The sequence below is a fragment of the Corythoichthys intestinalis genome, chromosome 21 (genome assembly GCF_030265065.1).
Source record: "Corythoichthys intestinalis isolate RoL2023-P3 chromosome 21, ASM3026506v1, whole genome shotgun sequence".
NCBI classification, from domain to species: Eukaryota; Metazoa; Chordata; class Actinopteri; order Syngnathiformes; family Syngnathidae; genus Corythoichthys; species Corythoichthys intestinalis.
Genome location: NC_080415.1, coordinates 37,567,343 through 37,585,671, shown reverse-complemented (window position 1 = coordinate 37,585,671; position 18,329 = coordinate 37,567,343). Strand labels below are relative to the sequence as shown.

Here is an 18,329-nt window from a genome sequence, read left to right as displayed (position 1 = left end):
TTTTCTTGTGGGCAAAGCGCTAATATAAATTGTGTCAATGACTTTTTTTTTTTTTTTAACTGAACTAAACAAAATCTGACTTGAAACTGCAATTTCTGGAGAAATTACGATGGGGCTTGCTGTGGTAGATACAAATCTATTTGACCACTTCCTGTTGATTTGGGGACATTTTCGGGGATACTTCCTGTTGATATTTTGAGGTACATGGCCGTCAATGGCATGTACATGCATAGCTGTCAATGGCATCAACTTACTTGGGGGCCAGTTGAATGTCAGTGGGCTGTTATGGTAAGTACGGCCAAAAATCAAAACCACACATATTTCTTACATTGAATATGAATGGGAAATTTGGACGTACATGGCTGTCAGTGGCATCGACTTATTTGGGTGCCAGTTGAATGCCAATACGCTGTAATGGTAAGTTTTTGGTCAAACATCACAACCACACAGGGTTTTCTGCCATTGAAAATGAATGGGAAGTTTGGAGGTACACGGTCGTCAATATCATGGACGTGCATCGCTGTCAATGTTTGAAAAATTACTGCGTTGCGCGAAAATTCCTGTCATTTTGATATTTAAATGGTGACGGTCAAACTGTTTGGACAATCTTACTCTCGACACGTCCTAATATTATTGATTCGCCAATCCAGCAGCAGCAGGAGCAGTGAACTCTCTCTCTCTCGCGCTCTGATCACTGGCACGTACAGGCAGTCTCAAATTACACACAAACAAGGACCCAAACAGGACCACTCATAGCTGCCGGCAAAATCGATGATTAAATTAGTTGGCAACTAATGTATTAATCAGTTTTAATCAATTTAATCAATTAGTTTTAGCCTTATTCATTAATAATGCGCCAATACCTGCCTGTCCTGTCCTACCCTAGTATTAACTGTCCTTCCTTTTCGATTAGGTGTGCACCAATCATGATTTTTGCAGTAGGGGATGGAACTTTTGGGTACCTCACGATACAATTTGCAATACAAGGCTCACGATAACGATTCATTCATTCATTCTCAGAACTGTGAGGCGGACGTGCTAACCACTCAGCCACCGTGCCACCGATAACGATTATAATACAATATAAATGAAAGCTAATTAAAAACAAAACACTAACCCTTAACACTAAAGTAGATATTTTTTATAGTAATTAACTAATTGCATGTCATTGACTTCTTTTAACGCTCATGTTTGAGTGCCAGTGATGGTGCTAGACGTACGTTCGTTCGTTCATTCATTCTTTCGCCCCTCCCAGTCAAAATGCATTGAACGTTAATGGCAGCCAATGGGTTAAATGAGTTCCCCCTAAAGGTAAATAAAATCACGACTATCCCTGACCAAATTCTAGCGGACTAATGTGGCTAACTGACTCCAGACAAGGTCGCTTATATTTTTAGTGATTGACCGATCACCCATCGCTCCTAATTTATTAAACTGGCCTCGACTGATCATGAACCTTTTCCTGTAAATAGCACCGAATGAGTTCAAACCAAAAGAACAATCTAAGGTCTTACATGTGGAGGGCACTCTGGGCCTTGGCTGCTTCCTGTTTGGAACCATAACGGATAAGTGCACTGCCCTGGGTCAATCCCAGGTGGAAGGTCAGCAGCGGGCCATGTTGCATGCAGATGGTTCGAAGCGTGGAGCCATCAATCTGCAGATTCAATTCAAAATATTAACCGATAGCTTTTCTGGGTAGTGAAGCCTGACAGCAAGAGCCGGTCCACTGTCAGTGAGCGTACCTGTGGTGTGAGATTGCTGAGCACCAACCAGCAACCTTCCCGAGAGCTGCCATCGCTCCACGCTGTGCCTTTGGAGAAATTTGATTTTATTCAATAGTCATTTTTTAGTAAATACACAGGGTTTCTACAGGTATCAGCAAATCTCATTTAATGCCACTTGAAAATAATTTAATACCCATTCCCACCTGCAGATACTTTCTCACACACAAATTGTAAGTAGAGCTGTCTTATAATGACTTTTTTATCAATAACCGATGTCCCGATATTGTCCAAATCCAAAAAACTGATACCGATATCAAACCGATACCGATATATGCGGTTGTGAACTTACCATATTATGGCTGATTGTATTGTGTTGCCCCGCTGGATACGTTAATAATGATAAATGTAACAACTTCAAGGTTTTCCGATAACGATTCTGTGAAAAAAAAAAAATGGAGGATACATTTCCCTCGGGTGGCAGCGTTGGGACTGGCTGGACCTTGTATGCCTGAGAAGCACTCAGACATCTAACTGGCTAAAGCAGGGGTCGGCAACCCAAAATGTTGAGAGCCATATTTGACCCAAAGAAAAACCACTGATACAGTATGTCTGGAGTCGCAAAAAATTAAAAGCCTTGTATAAGCCTTATAATGAAAGCAACACAAACTGTATGTATCGATATTAGCCTACTATCAAAATGACCAAGTTGGCTACAAATACATAATTAGCCTTCATAATTAAATGTTTATTTTCCCCGCAGTGGATCCTATAGAGCAGGGGTCCCCAAACTTTTTCCTGTGAAGGCCACATAACTTTTCCCTTCTCTGATGAGGGGCCGGGGGTCAGTTTGTAACAGAAAAAGTGTGACGATTGCAGGAGTGCCTAAATGTAGAAATTTATTGTTTATCAGAAAGCCACAATCAAATAACCCTTTCTGGATTCTTGACGGAACAAAAGTAAATAAAATTATGATATAATATAATAAATATTAATAACACTATTAATCAAATAGATAATAACCAAATAATTCTTCACAGACACAGAAAAAAGCCAGGAAATAACACTATTGGAAGAAAAATAAATAAATAAATTTAAAAAATAAATAAAAATGCTCTCTGGTATTGTTCAGGGGGCTGGACCAAATGTGGAGGCGGGCCGTATCCAGCCCGCGGGCCATAGTTTAGGGACCCCGGCGATAGAGAATGACGCACCATCTGACTGCTCTGTTGTACGATGCCACCTCAAGTTTGACTTCATTACAATATTATTGAACTGAAAGAACGTTTGGGTCATGTTTGTCCTTCTACAGAAACCATATTAAAACAAAAAAATATACCCCCCAATATTGTTCCATTTTCAAAAATCTTTGAAAAAGCTCCAGGGAGCCACTAGGGCAGCGGTAAAGAGCCGCACGCGGCGCAGACCACCGGGCTAAAGGATAGCTGCGCTCTGGTTTGGCCCACATTAGGCTGTAAGTTGTTTCAGCTAATATTTGTTCGTGTATGGATTTGTAATTAGGTTTACAGCTACAGTTTGTGGAGTTACGTGTGAGCAATTTGTGATGAGAATTGTAAATACGTTAGCATTTGTAGCATTTAAGCTGGCGAACTTTTGTGAGGCAAATTAGTAGTGCTGCAACGATTAATTGATTGACTCGAGTATTCGATTAGAAAAAAATATTCGAATTCAATTTTGTTGCTTCGAGTATTCGTTTAACTAAAGTGGCGTTGTAATGGTTTATTCTGAACGTGTTTGCATTTAGTTTTATTGATTAGGGTGGATACATTGCCCTCTGGTCAGCCTTTTTTCACATGGCTGAATCCAACTACTCCCTGTTAAGACCAACGTAAGCCAAGTTTTTGTTTGAGCTAATGTTTTTTAATGCATTCATAATTTAGTTTATAGGTATATTTAGTCGTTTTTTGTGGGAATATGTGTCTCAACCATTTTTTAAGAGCATTGTAAAAAAACTTTAGCATTTTATAGCATTTAAGCTCACGAACTTTTTCAATGTAAGTTAGCCAATTGTTCTTTTGTTGTACATAGATATTTATTTTTTTAAAAATGTTCATACCGTTTGAGGCTCAGCTCAGGTATTTTAACTTTTCATGTTCCTTATCCGATTACTCGATTATTCGAACTAACAAGTCCATCGATTAATCGACCACTAAAATATTCGATAGCTGCAGACCTACAAATTTGGCTAATTTAATCTACTAAATTTACATATTGATCAGACTCGATGGATGTTCTAACACCAATTGTTTTGTGTCAACTGTTTTATTGTTAAAATGCGTATCGTTTTGAACATAGGTGTACATACGTATGTCTTACGGCTTTACAAATTGTCAAAATTGAAGGTCAAAAGCTTCAAAACGCACAATTGCCTTGTTTGCCGTCTGTAAAGCTGAAAAACTTCACCTTTAGTGAGGACAGAACACTTCATATTAATAAAGTAAAAAATAAGACACCGAGAGGTACAATAAGGTACTGTTTTTGCAACTTAAAAAAAAAAAAAAAAACGACTGGAGACAAAATGGCGGACGAGACTCCGGTGTCGTGAAGTCGAAATTGCTTAAGTCGAGTACGTCGTAACCCATGGACTACCTGTAACTATTTCAAATTGCTGGTGTCTGTGTAGTAAAATACAAAAAGATTATGGATCTTACCAGCGGTGCCTGAGCCACTGCTCCACCCTCTGCCGGTGAGTCGGGGGGCACCGCCAGACCACGGCGTAGGCGATATCTGTTTCTGACTGGCTAAGCCCGGAGGTGGGCGGGACAGCTGCGCCTGGTTGCTACCGCGACTGGCTTTCCAAGACTTGTGTCCAATGGGCTCGGGGGGCCATCCAGTCTTATAGTCTGTGTACTTTGCTATTGAAAAGGGAAACAGAAGTCGCTTAAGACTCCATTTAAGACTTTCAGTCAGAGTCTGCGTGTTTACCTGAGTTATGTGCGTTGTTAAGGGGATCTGAGGCACTGTAGGGCCAGGCACCCGGTGAAGGCAGTAAGGTGTTGAGGGGAGGGATGGAATCTGCAACAAAAGATGGCTGATGTTAGACATGTGTCATAGACTTCATAATGTATTGGCATGACACATTCACCATTCACTGCGTCATGCCTTCCCAAAGGGGAACGTCCCACACTCATCTTCATTTATTAGCAGTCGGTAACATGCAGCGATCTAATGCCGGATTTCAGTTGAAAAAGTATGAAAGCTGTACCGCATACAAACAGGAAGGACAGTCTCAGGAGTGATTTGTTCAAGGATTCAAGGTAATTATTATATTTTTCGTACCATGCATGCATGCATTTTGAAACGCTGTGAAAAAAATCAATGGGAGAAATTAGCCGTTAAAGCATTTGTAAAATTTACATAAAATAACTGCTAATTGCATTTTTTTTTTTTTGCTTTTAACCAACAATCGAGACTTTTTTTAAAATCAAGAATTCAGGGATTTAGGCATTTATTCACAAGAATTTTCAACAGAAAAAGCTCTTTGTTTACATATCTTTTCACCAAGAATTGAGACTGTTTTACATCTATATCTAGAAAGAATTTAGGGATTTAAGCATTTATTCACAAGAATTTTCAACGCAAAAAGCTCTACATACATATGGCGGCCGCTAATTTGCTTACCGACTAGCATCATAGTTCGCAATATTTACGTAAAATAAATGCTAACTGCACTTTTTTTGTTGTTGCTTTTAACCAAGAATCAAGACTGTTTTACGTCCATATCTATAAAGAATTTAGGGATTTAAGCATTTATTCACAAGAATTTTCAACGCAAAAAGCTCTTTGTTAACATATGGCTGCCGCTAATTTGCTTACTGACTAGCATCGTTGTTCGCGATATTTACGTAAAATAAATGCTCACTGCATTTTTTTTGCTTTTAACCAAGTATTGAGACTGTTTTACAGCCATATCTAGAAAGAATTTAGGGATTTAAGCATTTATTCCCAAGAATTTTCAACAGAAAACCCTCTGTTTATATATGGCGGCCGCTAATTTGCTTACTGACTAGCATCATAGTTCGCAGTATTTATGTAAAATAAATTATTTATTTTTTGCTTTAACTAAGAATCAAGATGTTTTACGTCCATATCTATCAAGAATTCAGGGATTTAAGCGTTTATTCACACGAATTTCCAACGGAAAAAGTGTTTACAAATGGCGCCCGCCAATTTGCTTACTGACTAGCATTATAGTTCGCAATATTTATGTAAAATAAATGCTAACGGCACGGTGTTTTGCTTTAACCAAGAATCGAGACCGTTTTACGTCCATATGTAATGAAGTATACCTGTATGTGTGTGTTCAATTGTTTTGTTCAACCTTCGCGACACGGCAACATATTTTAAAAATTAGAGTACTTCTTTCTGAATTAGAAAATGCAATTTACTACAACCTACACCTTTTATCTTCCGTTGTATTTTCCATTAGCAAACCAGCTCGTTACATTATTTTAACAGATTTAACTGTGAAGGTGTATGTCAGCAACAAAAAAAATAAAGACTTTTCACAAGTCTGAACCCTGGAGAGGTCACACGCTTATTCACCCCCCGGTGAGTAAGCGTGTGGCGCAGCACGTCACATAAGTGACACGACCAAACACTGCTAAGATGCGTGCTAACTACACATACAATAAGAAAATGTCACACATTGTGAACTTTTGACGGAAACTATTGTGAATTTTCATCTTGTTGTCGTCTTGTCAGACAAAAATTGGCATCGGTTTCGTGGTATTTTAGTCTCCCAAGACACGTTTTTAGCTCATCGTCAAAAATAATATTTTCGTTATCCTCATCGTTGACGAAAACAACACTGAATAGTACTAACCGGTATTGTCTTGTAACAACTGGTGCTCAGTGTCATTGAGGCCTGGAGAGGCGGTGTTTCCCATCATGCTCCCTGGCGTCATGTAAGGATCCGATTCGGGGTCAACCCGATCGATTCCTTTCCAGGGAACGCCAGGCTGGAACTCTGAGGGAGCCCAGGAAGAAAATATGACATGTTGAATAACTTATTAAGAATGAATAGAGGTTGCCAATCGTGATGTAATTCTTGGGGTATTTTGACAGTAATTAATACACCAGGGAATTCTTTCACAATTAGTAGGAAAATTGTATAATGTCTCATTTTAAATTTATATGAGGCCACTTATGTCAAGTCATTAGTGCAAACAGGATTGCATAATTCTTACCTGGGGGCCAACTGGGCGTGGTGCTGGGCTTGGTACTCATCTTGCCAGGAGTGCGATGCCAATTGGTGCTGCCTTGTGCGTCTCCGACAATCATATCGTACTGTGAGTAGGGGGTGCCCCCCGGCATCTTCATGGGGGTGACTGGACCTGGACGATAGTTTTTATCATAACCATGCAAATTACAACTGCCTAAGCTTCATAATGAAAACAAAATTTTACCATTTTTGTGGAATGCATTTTCAGGTGATGATGTGTCTGGGGAGGAGTGCCCCTCCATCATCCATTTGAAGCGAGATTGTTGACCTCCCATGTCCTTGATAGTGCCAGGCGCCCCGACCGCGGAGCCACCCAGGTCCAGACCTGTGAGGTTCATACCAGAACTAAAGCCTGCAGATCGAGGCAATAGCATTATATTATTGTTTTTCATTACTAAAACCAAGCCAAAATATGAATGTGGTGAACTAGAGCTGAACGATTAACCTAAATCGCATTGACGTCGAGTTTTTACCCTGATCACGTGGTTTTCAGAGGATTGGAATCTGGTGTGAATAATCAGGGTTTTAAAATGTTTTTGTTGTTTTTTTTTTTAAAGTCATATACCGTATTGGTCCGAATAGAAGACTGTGTTTTTGCAGTTTACTAGACAGTATAACCATTCACGACGCTAGATGGCGCCAGATATCATTGAAGCGATGTTCTGTCATGATAGATCTCAGCTACTCTCATTATTTTAATGCAATGTTTTTCCTTATTCAGATTTGTTTCAAGACTACAGTTACAGTTAGACTTCACTTTGATGGTTAATGGAGTTACTGCAATTTTGTTGTTTTATCACAATAGATTGGTTTATTTACATTTCAAAAACCAGAAGCCATTCATTTACGAAGCGATCATATGTTGAGGCACCACTGTATTTAACTTTAACAGATCCTTATCACCCAAATGACACGAGGTGGCGCCAAACCAATAATTTTTTTTCCTGAGCCTAAAATAAGAACACAGCAAACATGGTTGGTTCTTAGCCAAAAATGAGGGACAGAGTCCTCCTGAGAGAATGCGCAAATGCCTAAGACGTAAACATCATGAATGCATGCACATATGCACAAGCTTACTAGAGTAGGGTCCAAGCGTTTTCTGGTGCAGGTCAGCCACAGATCCCGCCAGGCCATGGTGGGGCAGGGAGTCCGCCCCATGTAATTTGGCACCACTTCCTCCATGGTGGGAGGGGGAGAGTTTGATGTTTCCACCCAAACTCCCGACTTGCTGTTGCTGCCGTTGTTGCTGGAGTATGGCCATGATCCTGGCCAACTGCCAAGGCGCACCAAAAACAAGATAATTGAGTTCTCAGTGGCAGTGTAGGTCAAGGTAAGAAGAAAGCTATAACACAGTCATTAACCCTTTAACACCGAACGTGTCGGCAGCGACGCGTTTACGCATATCGTCTTTGAAGCTTCGTCACGCTGTAATTACGTCACCCACGTGCCGCTGGTTGGTCTCATTTGAAAGTGCGGAAGTTGATGTCCACACCAGTTTTTATTTGAAGTCAATCGACCAAGAAAAACGGGAGATAATGTCATTTGAATGTCATAGTTTTGTTGCACTCAGAAATATGCATTACAACACTGCATGGACCATGTATCTCCATATTTCTATCATTTCTTGTCCTTTATCAAAACCGAAAGCAGCCCAAAAGACTACATATCCCAAGAGCCATTGTGATGTCAAGAAGGACGAACCGAATGTGATCATCTTTAATACATTTCCGAGCGAGGCGCCAACAAATGAAAGAAAGGCATGCCAAGCAAGCAACGGCCGGTTGGTTTGAGCGAGCGACCTTGAAACGTGGAGAATGAATCTAAAACTACATTTAGCGCAAGCTAATGCATTATTTCATCAACTCAAGGAAGAAGATGAGCAGTATTTGTCGTTGTTTTCTTTGGATGAGTCGGCGTCTCGGCGAGTAGAAGTGACAGCAGCGCGCAAATGGCGAAAGAGTAGGCTGTGTGACGTTGTGTGTGACGCAGCTCTGTGACCTGTTCAAGAAGAAGCTTTATTGAGTGCGCAAAAAAAAAAAAAAAACTATTGGGTCGCATGCCTAAAAATTAGAATTGAACTGAACTACTTGTCAATATTTCTTTAAAATACTTTTTTAATGTTAGATATATTTTTTTCTTCACTATAATCTTTTCAATTTTTATGTAGATGTGTGTTTGAGAAGCTTGATTGCATGTACGTATTAAATTTGGATAAGGCGATGGGTACAACACCTACCTTCACAAAGAGATATCCTCCAAACCCTTTTTGTGTTAGTTGTTTTTTTCTCACAATTTTGCACTGTATAAAACCTGTTTTGACCATCGTATGTGTAAAGGCCAAAAACGACTATGACCATACCTGCTGTTTGTGTTGAATTGTCAAACATAAAACTATTCAATGTTATTTTTTTCTAGTGAATGTTTATCCTAACAAGTTGAATAAATATTATCAAGCTTCAAAATGGTTGGTCGAGCATGTTTGGTTGTCAATGGGACATCAATATTACAAATTTTGAAAAAAGATTTTGGGATTTTTTTTGTCTTTTTGGGTCCAAAATGTCGATTATAATTGGTCAGTGAAGAAAACAACAGTTTGGACATGAAGTTCAAGGTGTCCTGTAAAAAGGGACCCAACTTGGCCATTGTAAACAATTTTGTCTTTGAAATATAAAGGCAACATCAAATGCATGCAAATTCGGCCAAAATCTGCTTAGGCGTTAAAGGGTTAAACAGTATTTGTCTGCTCGCGTACCTGTTGAGGGTCAGCTTGCTGCCGCACATTCGGCGTGAACTTCCTCTGGTTTTGCAGCAGCTGCTGTTGAGGCTGCTGCTGTTGCTGCTGGAGGAGGAGCTGACAAGCCTAACACATAGATGACGCAGATTTTAAAACCACCGCACTACTACACTATGTCCTCCATTTTTACAGGTTCTCACCAATTGAAACTGGATGTGCGGTGGGTAAATGCTGCTGAGCATGGCAATATGCTGGGGGGATAGCTGCGGAGGGAACACACCGCCGCCGACTCCCGCCACTCCTCCAACATTACCAACACCCCCCACGCTCCCGCTGGGAGGGGGCATCTGCTTCAGCATGGAGCCTGGCACCTAAGGGAAGGGGGGAAAAAAACACAATGACAAACACGCTTCCAACCGCTCAAAGTGTGTCGGATGTGTGCGACTGGCGCGACCAAAAATTGGACGGGGGAAAAACGAATACACTCAAGTAAACTCAAGGCAAGGCAAGGCAAGGCAAATTTATTTATATAGCACAATTCAACACAAGGCAATTCAAAGTGCTTTACATCACATGAAGAGATACAAAATCAATTAGTTCCAGACAGTGTTTTTGGCAGCCCTTTTCATTTTCGTCTTGGTCTTAGTCTCTTGGACGATAAGACTTATTAGTCGTCGTCATATTTTGGTCCAGTGGTTATTACCGTATTTTTCGGACTACAAGTCGCTCCTGAGTATAAGTCGATCCAGCCATAAAATGCCCAACGAAGATAAAAAAAACATATACAAGTCGCACTGGAGTATAAGTCGAATTTTGGGGGGAAATTTACTTGATAAAATCCAACACATAGAAAGGACATGTCATCTTGAAAGGCAATTTAATATAAAAATACAATAGAGAACAACATGCTAAATAAATGTACAGTGTACAGTGCATGAACAACGAAATGTGAATATACTGTCCTACGCTACGGCCTGTCCTGGCTATACAGCGAACTCGCAAAAGACAATGCTGGACGTCCGTATAATTTGCTGAATCAATTTGGTCCTCGATAGAAAACAGGTTCGCATCAACGTAAATAAATGATAATTAGGTACTATTAGTAATAAGTAACGGGTTAGCGTGCGTTCGCTATCATTAGCACATCGTTCAAACAACCACACAACTGGCTCTAAGTGTCCGATCGCGGGTGGAAAATACACAACAACAACAGAAAAGATGATACACGCAGGCGTTGCCTCTGTAGAGATGATTTCAAAGCATAAACAATGGAAGTAGGTTCGCATCCGTCTATTCTCTCTAGCTAACTCGCCCACTCACTCACTCAGAGCTACGTAGCTGTCCGTCTTCTTCTGGCGTGTCACGTAAACAAGTGCGAGTGCGCCCTCACGTGGGCGTGAAAGCGCCACAAACTAAATGCATCCATTTCAAGATAAAGTCAATAATACAATTGAACATACACTGCCAAAGGCAAAACGCGAACATGGCCATAGCTATAAAGAGTTATTCAGATAACTATAGCATAAGAACATGCTAACAACTTTACAAAACCATCAGTGTCACTGCAAAACAGCAAAATAACATGTGAAATTATATCATGTGTTAATAATTCCACACATAAGTCGCTCCTGAGTATAAGTCGCACCCCCAGCCAAAATATGAAAAAAAAACCGCGACTTATAGTCCGAAAAATACGGTAACTGGGGTTCGATTGAACCCCAGGGGTTCGGTGAAGGTTAAATGCAGAGCCCTATTTTGTACGATACGGAATCCCTGAAGGGACATTGACAGAAATAGAATTAAAGCAATCTGGTGTGCACTACTATCTGGTACATATTAGGACTATATAGCATTTAAGCTAGCGGACTTTTGCTATGCAAGTTAGACAATTGCTGAAATGTTGCAACTGGCTAACTTGCATAGCAAAAGTCCGCTAGCTTAAACGTTATATAATCCTAAGGTTTACAACAATTGGCTAACTTGCATAGCAAAAGTGCGCTAGTTTAAATGCTGTATAATGCTAATGTTTACAACAATTGGCTAACTTGCATAGCAAACGTCTGCTAGCTTAAATATTAAATATTGCTAATGTTGACCAGGTAATTTCTGTACACCTTTGCCCCAACGTGGAGGCTGGCCGCCAGTCACTTCTGCGTTGCGGCACTCCGGTGGGACCCCGATAGCCAGCTGTCAGGCCAGCGAGCGCGCGGTCTGCGTGAAGCAGGGGTGGGGGGGTCAAATCAAGCGGCATCGAGCCTGTCGTACGCCTGAAGCGCACTATTTTCGGCTCTCAGGCCGGCAAGATTCTTGCTTCTTCATACTTTTCAGAAATACGCCATTGGTGTAGCCACTTGTCACTCAAACATGTCTGACCAATACCGAAGTGCAACATTTGTGTCAAAATGATTCAATCGAAAAAAAGTGCGTTCAAGAGTTTTCGCACTTAAAAAAAAAAAAGTGCGTTCAAAACTTTTTGCACTTAAAAAAAAAAAATTCAAATAAAAGTAATATTTAAAAATATTTATTTTTAGGCGAGGGTAATTTTATTTTTGCAAATGATTTTTTCTTTGATTGAAAACATTTTTTTTGATTGAAGCAACTTTTTGGGGCATTGATTTAGACACAAATGTCCTACCCATAATATGGCCCAAACACAAGAACAGATGCTTCAATCAAAGAAACCATTTTCAATGAAAAATTAAATGTTCAAATGCAAATTTTGCGGTCTCAAATATTTTTTCACATTGAAAAACTTTTTCTATGATTGGAAAAAAAAAGTGTTTTGATTGAAGATATTCTTTTGAAAATATTTTGTTTCAAGCAACTTCTTTTTTTTTTATTGAATTATAAAGACACAAATGTCCAGGCAAAAATGTGGCCCAAGCACAAAATATTACTTCAATCAAAAAAGTTTTAATTTAAAAAAAAAAAAAATAATAATAATAATAAAAATAATTAAATCAGAGAAAAATAGTTTACAAATGTTTATATTTTGAGTCTCAAATTTATTTTGGCATTCAAACTTTTTTTTTGATTGAAGCAACTTTTTTGATTAAATAATAAAGACAAATCTACCACATTGTGCTGTGTATATTTCATTTGTTTACATTTATAGTCAAACGTAGTTGCAATACTAAATTGCGGCGCGCGGGAAATATCTCTTACAATCTGTATTATCTTTCATATGATGAATCATTAATCGTGGAAAAGGCTTCGAAAAATTTTTCGTAGAAGGAAATTTTCGTGTACCTAAGCTTTCGTATCAAGAGCTACCGCTGTATCGCCTCGAAAAAGTATTTAGCTCTCAAAGCACTGCCATCATAACCAGATAAAAAGTAGTGCTGCACAGATACAGACATTGGTTGCATGTCAGCCTACCCAAGATGGCCGCCAACTATGCAGTAAAAAAAAATAGAAAAACAATTTGGGCGCACTTGTGACTAGTGGTGTCAACAATAATCGATGCGGCGATGCATCCCGATGTGGGGCATGGACGATTCGATTCGATGCGGGCAACAAGCCGAATCGATTCAGCGCATTTTAAAATATATAAGAAATTCCGGTTATGCAATGGATTTGGTTTCCCCATTTGTATTATTCTCATGTTTCATTTTTTACACACGCATAACTCTGGTCAAGTTTCCCACAAACCTCGTAGAAGCCAAAATGTCTCCAGATATCTGCTTTCAATGTCTTACGTGCATCAATAATCTTTCTCGCTCCCTCTTTTTCCGCTTCAGCCATTGTTATGTTATGTCCTATATCTTAGAGGTTAGATCTTGCGCCCGAACCCGATTAACATTTTGGGCCCGGTCGGGTAGGGCCGCCACGCCGGACTAATAAATTATTAAAAAAAAAAAAAAAAAAAAAAAAAAAAAAAAAGGATAAAACCGAGAGCAGGCTCTCTGTATTGTGCATTTGCTTGTGCACGCACATGAACGCCGTGGCCCGCATGTTTTTTTTGTTTTTTTTAATATCAAACTTCCCCAGCGTAATTTTGTTGTGTAAATGCTTTAATAATGATCAGAAAAATATGTTGACTATTTAAACATTAAGAAAACTTGCGTTTTTTTTCTGCCAACTGAGAATTCGTTACGAAGGACACTTTTATTTATGCACACAAAGGCAACAGAAATGTGATCATTTAGAATCTTCTCCTCTGTCTGCAAAACCCAAGGTTTTTTTTTTTTTATATTAAACTTTCCCAGTGTTATTTCGTTCGTGTAAATGCTTTTATAATGATCATAAAAATATGTAGACTATTTAAACATTAAGAAAACTTGCGTTTTTTTCTGCCAACTCGAAGAAATGAAAAATTGCTGCTGCTGAGTTTTTTTTCCACGTCACTCAAAAAAAAAAAAAAAAAAAAAAAAAAAAGTGGGCCGTGCGGACAGTGCTGGATTTTTTAGGCCCGATCTAACCTCTATTGCACATATTTAGTGGGCTAGGCCTATATTTTACTTTTGTTCTACATTGCAATTTAGTTGATGTTTTGTTTGCAACTGAACAGATCCCTGGATTGATATTGCGATAAAGATGCTGCTGTACTACAATATTTTCTTTGTCGTTTTCTTTAATATTTACTTGAATATTTTTATTGATGGGTCGTTGTGACTAAAATACAGTGACTTATTACTGATTTTGCACAGGAGTTCAGATGTTGCACTGTGTGAAAGGCTGCTACTGTGTGTAAAAAAAGAGAAAGCCCTGGTCTAGCACTAATTAAATGCTGTGATGTTTTTTTTAAATATATATATCTGAAAGTATTTTCATTTGACTTCAACCAGGAGTGACACAAGAGCCAATAAAAAGTTGTTTAATGTCTGACCTTGTGTTGCCTCATGATTCACAAAAAATGCTTTGCTTTAGAATTTTAATACATCCCAGGCTTTAATGCATCGTGATGCATTGCCGAATCGAACCGAATCGTGACCCTCTGAATCGAATCGAAGCCCTCCGAATCGTAATCGAATCGAATCGGGAGGGCAGTGCCGATGCACACCTCTACTTGTGACCCTTCCGAGGTACCATAATGTGAGGAGCTTTGGGTTTTGAAGGCATCTGATCGACAGAAAAACAAGAGAAATAAAAGCACCTGCTGTGACAGGAACTGATGAGGCACTTGTGCTCGTATCCCTGGGGACTGGTTCACGGGTGGAACATTGGTTGGCTGGTGTCTGGGCTGAGACATCCCTCCACTACTGCCAAGGAGACTGTGGCCACCCTGTCGCCCGATTTCAACAATTACATTAGATGAAAAAGAACAAGAATATCAAACCATTTTTTGAGAGACAAATGACGTCGTGAGCACAGAAAACTACACAGAACATGATTCAATGATGGGAGGACAGATACAAGAGGAGTTATCTTACTTGTCTAAAGGGGATAGTGTGATTGAAGAGGGAATGGGGCTTGAAGGCAGTGGGTGGTGAGAACAAAGAGCAAGGAGCGTCCTCCCCAAGGTACCCATCCTGATTGTTCAAGAGCAAGGTCTGCCCGAGTGAGAACACATTCGTACAAGGGAACAGGAGGAAATGAAGGAAAAGGGGTACCATCACACGAGGCAGAAAAGACACAGAGTAAAGAATGTGTCTTATTAGTGGAGCTATAAACACATACCTTGTCATAAAAAGAAACAGTATCCCCAGGTGCTGCCTCTTTGGAAACGGGTGAACGATAAGCCATGCCGCCTCCCCCTCTTCCTTTCCTCATGTCTCCGTTGTAATCCATCATTCCCATGGCTCGTTTCTCCATATCTACTTTTTTCTCCTGGAGAGCGCCTGATGCCAGGTCGATGTTTGGTCCGGTCTGATCATCATTCTGTCCAAAAGAAAAGGATAAATCATAACATAAACGTTAAAATCACCTTCGCAGGAATGTTCATCTGTGTCTTGTACAGGTTACGAACGAGTTCCGTTCCTACGCTGGCGATGTAACCCGAATTTCTGCATAAATCGGAATGAACCCCTTAAATGCCCCTAAATCTCAAAATAACGATCCAAAGAGTCCAAAAGTGTTGTATTTTGTTTAATGATGGATACACTGCCCTCTGGTGGCAGTGTTTGGTCTGGCTAGACCAGTGGTGTCCAAACTATTCCACAGAGGCCCGCAGTGGGTGTGGGTTTTTGTTCAAACCCATCATGAGGACAACCTTTCACCAATCTGGTGTCTCACAAGTGTAATCAGTTGATTGCAGTCAGGTGCTGCTTGTTTTAGCACAAACTTAATTGGTTGAACTGTCTGTGCTCGATTGGTATGCACAAAAACCAGGACCCACAGCGATCCTTGAGGACAGGTTTGGACACCCATGGACTGTTGCCTTGTGACGCTTGTCTGAAATGGATAGAGGACAGCTGTGCTCTGGTTTGGCTGTAAGTCGTTTCAGCTAATATATGTTTGTGTAAGCATTTGGAAGTTTAGGGGTACAGTTTGTGGAGTTGTGTTTGAGCAATTTGCAACGAGAATTGTAAAAATACTTTAGCATTCTTAGCATTGAAGCTAGGCTAATTTACTAAATTTACATATTGATCAGACTAGATGGACGTTTGAACACCAATTCTATTGTGTCAAGTGTTTTATTGTTAAGATGCATGTCGTTTTGAAGTGTTCATATGTGTGTTACTGCTTTACAAATTGTCAAAAGTGCTGTCTGTCGAGCTGAACAACTTCATGTTTGGTGAGGACAAACCACATGAAATAAAGAAAAACAAACAAAATGGCAAACTCCAGCATCGTAAAGTAAAAATCGAGTACGTCGTAACCCGAGAACTACCTGTATATAGTTTTGAGCAGTGTTGTTTTTGTCAACAAGGACGATAACGAAAATGTTTTGTCGACTAACATTTTTTTTAGGATGCTGACGTCAAGATGACAAGCTAAAAACGTGGCTTGGGGGTGTAGGACATAACGAGACGAAAATGCGACAAATTTTTCTGCCGTATGCTCACTATGCGTGACATTTTTAGATTGCACGTGGAGTACATCAGCTTGCATCGTAGCAGTGTTTGGGTTGCGTCAATCATGTGAGATGTTCTGCGCCTCACTCTTAGGATGTATCTCAAGCTAGGCTGCACGCCGTCTTGCTTGTTTGGAAACACTAAGATTTGCTTTCTTATCTTGACAAGAAAGAACATGCAATGTCGCTTTAGCCTTTAAAGGTCTGTGCTGAGATATCAGACGCCAAATGCAACTCCTAGCATTAGCGTAGCATTCGCATTAGCTCCACAACTGCAAGCATTATGGACGCTACTCCTCCGCATTGAAGTAGCCAGTTGAGGCGGCTCGGGCATCTGTGTCGGATTACCCAGGACATGCAGGAGAAACTGTCTCCCAGCTGGCCTGGGAACGCCTTGGGAACCCTTCAGAGGAGCTGGTTGAAGTGGCTGGGGAAGGGAAGTCTGGGCTTCCCTGCTAAAGCTGCTGCCCCCGCGACCCAACCCAATTAAACGGTAGATGATGGATGGATGGATCACCATCCTGAGTTTGTAAAAAAATGGAGGCAAAAAGCACCTAATTAGATCTGTACCCACTGCGAAGGTATCTATTTTACTCCAAATGTAAAGATTGGTCTCATGTGTGACATAGGAACAAAGTTTCCACAGATAAATCTGCTGTTATCAGTGTCCACATTATGGCACTACAAACGCACAGTTCACACATCTTCACTTTGGACAGAGTTTTTAGGAACCCACATTTTCAATGCCCAAAATGTTAGTGTTCGTGTCGATGACAGGCCAAACCATAGAAAGTTATTTTTGTCAAATACCCTGCTAAGTGTAGACATGGCCTTAAACTAGTGCTGGTGATCTTGCTAAAAAAAAAAAAAAAAAAAAAAAAAAAAAAAAAAAAAAAAAAAATTCCCCTCCAAAAAATTAATTTTTATACAACATATATCCACCCAACATGCAAAAGTTCCGGTACAGGCAAGTCAAGGTTCGACTGAATGTTTGTACGAATGCATGACTTACCAGAAGCCCCATATTTGAAAATTGTCGGTTGATTGGGTTCATCCAGGAATCTCCACCAACCTTGAGCGGGCCCTGAGCAAGATGGAGTTTAATTTGGTAAGCTTGATAACTATATGCCCTGAGATATTTTTATGTGTGCTTCTGTTTCCAAAGTACAACTGATTGAACTGATTTATTAATTCAAGACAGTCACTCAACAGCCATTAAATGTTCCATCCAGGTAACCAACCTTGTTGCTAGCCTTCTTGACATTGTGGCTCTGTCCCCAGCCACCAGTGCTACCCTGTCCCCAAGACGACCCGCTACCCTGGGAGCCGGCGCTGTTCCACATGCTCCCGCCCTCCTCCTCTTCCTCCCAGCTCGAGTGACGTGACGCTGTCACAGAGCCATCTTTGTCCCCCCAGCTGTCCTGCATAGACTTTGAGCCTGTTGAGGAGTTCATCTGTCAGTCAGTATTGTCATCACAATTTTGTCTTTATAATGTAATCTAACCAGATTTGAGGGAATTGGGAGGCGGGTTTCCCCATCCTGTTTTTCCCACGGCGTCATCAGGTTCCCCCCAGCCAGAAGGTGCATCTGTAGGTTTTCCCCACGCAGCTGTGCCATTATCTACTGTGGGACTCGCTGGAGGCGTACCACCCCAACCTGAAGAACCTGCAAAC

At 40.4% G+C, this 18,329-nt stretch overlaps 1 protein-coding gene across 6 annotated transcripts in view; it reads right to left on the bottom strand.

The window, feature by feature from the left end:
• tnrc6ba (trinucleotide repeat containing adaptor 6Ba) overlaps positions 1-18,329 on the bottom strand; it is a 110,819-nt gene that overhangs the window by 7,128 nt on the left and 85,362 nt on the right. For 4 of the 6 annotated variants that reach the window (XM_057826549.1, XM_057826551.1, XM_057826547.1 and 1 more), the window contains exons 6-21: positions 18,160-18,321; positions 17,897-18,093; positions 17,668-17,739; positions 15,320-15,520; positions 15,073-15,192; positions 14,796-14,924; positions 9,901-10,071; positions 9,719-9,826; positions 8,044-8,239; positions 7,151-7,318; positions 6,932-7,078; positions 6,568-6,711; positions 4,668-4,757; positions 4,394-4,597; positions 1,743-1,810; positions 1,515-1,654 (exon numbers count right to left, since the gene is read on the bottom strand). In XM_057826549.1, the coding sequence (XP_057682532.1) occupies positions 1,515-1,654; positions 1,743-1,810; positions 4,394-4,597; positions 4,668-4,757; positions 6,568-6,711; positions 6,932-7,078; positions 7,151-7,318; positions 8,044-8,239; positions 9,719-9,826; positions 9,901-10,071; positions 14,796-14,924; positions 15,073-15,192; positions 15,320-15,520; positions 17,668-17,739; positions 17,897-18,093; positions 18,160-18,321 (2,317 nt within the window). The remainder of the gene's footprint in view (positions 1-1,514; positions 1,655-1,742; positions 1,811-4,393; positions 4,598-4,667; positions 4,758-6,567; positions 6,712-6,931; positions 7,079-7,150; positions 7,319-8,043; positions 8,240-9,718; positions 9,827-9,900; positions 10,072-14,795; positions 14,925-15,072; positions 15,193-15,319; positions 15,521-17,667; positions 17,740-17,896; positions 18,094-18,159; positions 18,322-18,329) is intronic. The other 2 variants (XM_057826552.1, XM_057826553.1) reach the window with 2 other exon arrangements.